This window comes from Bipolaris zeicola (assembly GCF_000523435.1).
Source record: "Bipolaris zeicola 26-R-13 unplaced genomic scaffold scaffold_824, whole genome shotgun sequence".
Taxonomy (NCBI): Eukaryota; Fungi; Ascomycota; class Dothideomycetes; order Pleosporales; family Pleosporaceae; genus Bipolaris; species Bipolaris zeicola.
In genome coordinates, this window is record NW_006912873.1 from 134 (window position 1) to 1,047 (window position 914).

General features: G+C 47.1%; 1 protein-coding gene across 1 annotated transcript; it reads left to right on the forward strand.

The window, feature by feature from the left end:
- Positions 1-393: 393 nt before the first annotated feature.
- COCCADRAFT_10660 (uncharacterized protein) lies at positions 394-780 on the forward strand (the record flags this gene model as incomplete). The annotated part of the gene is made up of 1 exon (XM_007720911.1): positions 394-780. One exon carries the CDS (start codon positions 394-396, stop codon positions 778-780), a length of 387 nt encoding a protein of 128 aa, XP_007719101.1.
- Between the last annotated feature and the right edge of the window lie 134 nt (positions 781-914).

Sequence of the window (914 nt, forward strand, 5' to 3'; positions counted from 1 at the left end):
TGATTGAGAGTGTCTCAAACTATGTGCAAACCGTATCATGGTTCAATGACCCAAATGCTCGATCATCCGACGAGCTAGCGTTAACTTGTCTGGTTTTGGAGGCGCTAATGTCCACGCTGCTCTTGAGAATGCCACGTCGCCCCCTCACGTGTCTTTTCACGAGACCACTTCCAATAACTTCTTTGATGAGGAGGATGAGGAAGATGGAGGCGAAGAGGAAGAGAAGACACCACCCAAACTTTTGACATCTTCTGCCAATGAGCCGAGCTCACTTACGAACTATGTCAAAACCTGCCATACCATCTTCTCAATCCCACGGAATCAATTGATATTGACCGCATGGCCTATACCCTAAGCGAGAGGAAAAGCAGGCTGTACTACCACTCCGATTGCATGGCTAAGATCGGTGAAGTCTACGAATTCATGGTTCTTAATAATGACCTTTTCAAGCATCAGCCAAAGGTCACCGGCTCTCAGGTTCAAACGTTCAGCTCTGTTACCGAAAAGATGCTGGAGCCAAGTGAGAAGCTCGACGCAGCATACTGGAAGAGTGACATGGTCTTACCTGTACGATTTGCGGGGGCAGTCTCGGAGCTAATCCCTAATGAGCAGTTCGGCGCTAACTTCTTAATTGCACTTGGCCCATCCAAGGCGCTCTCCGGCCCAATCCCACAAATAAAGAAGCCACTCGCGGGAAAGATCAGCAATGTTCCTTGTACATCTTGCTTGACTTGTTGCGAGGGATTGGTTCTTGCACTATTGTCAGAAGTAAGGCTTTAGTTGAGGCCCATGCATAAGGCCAAGGAAACAAAAGAAAANAAAAGGTCACAAAAAGGCGACACCTTAGGAGATAGCATGAATGAACACCTGTTTTTGACTCCATCATTGAAGACCCATCAAATCTGACAAGTGTT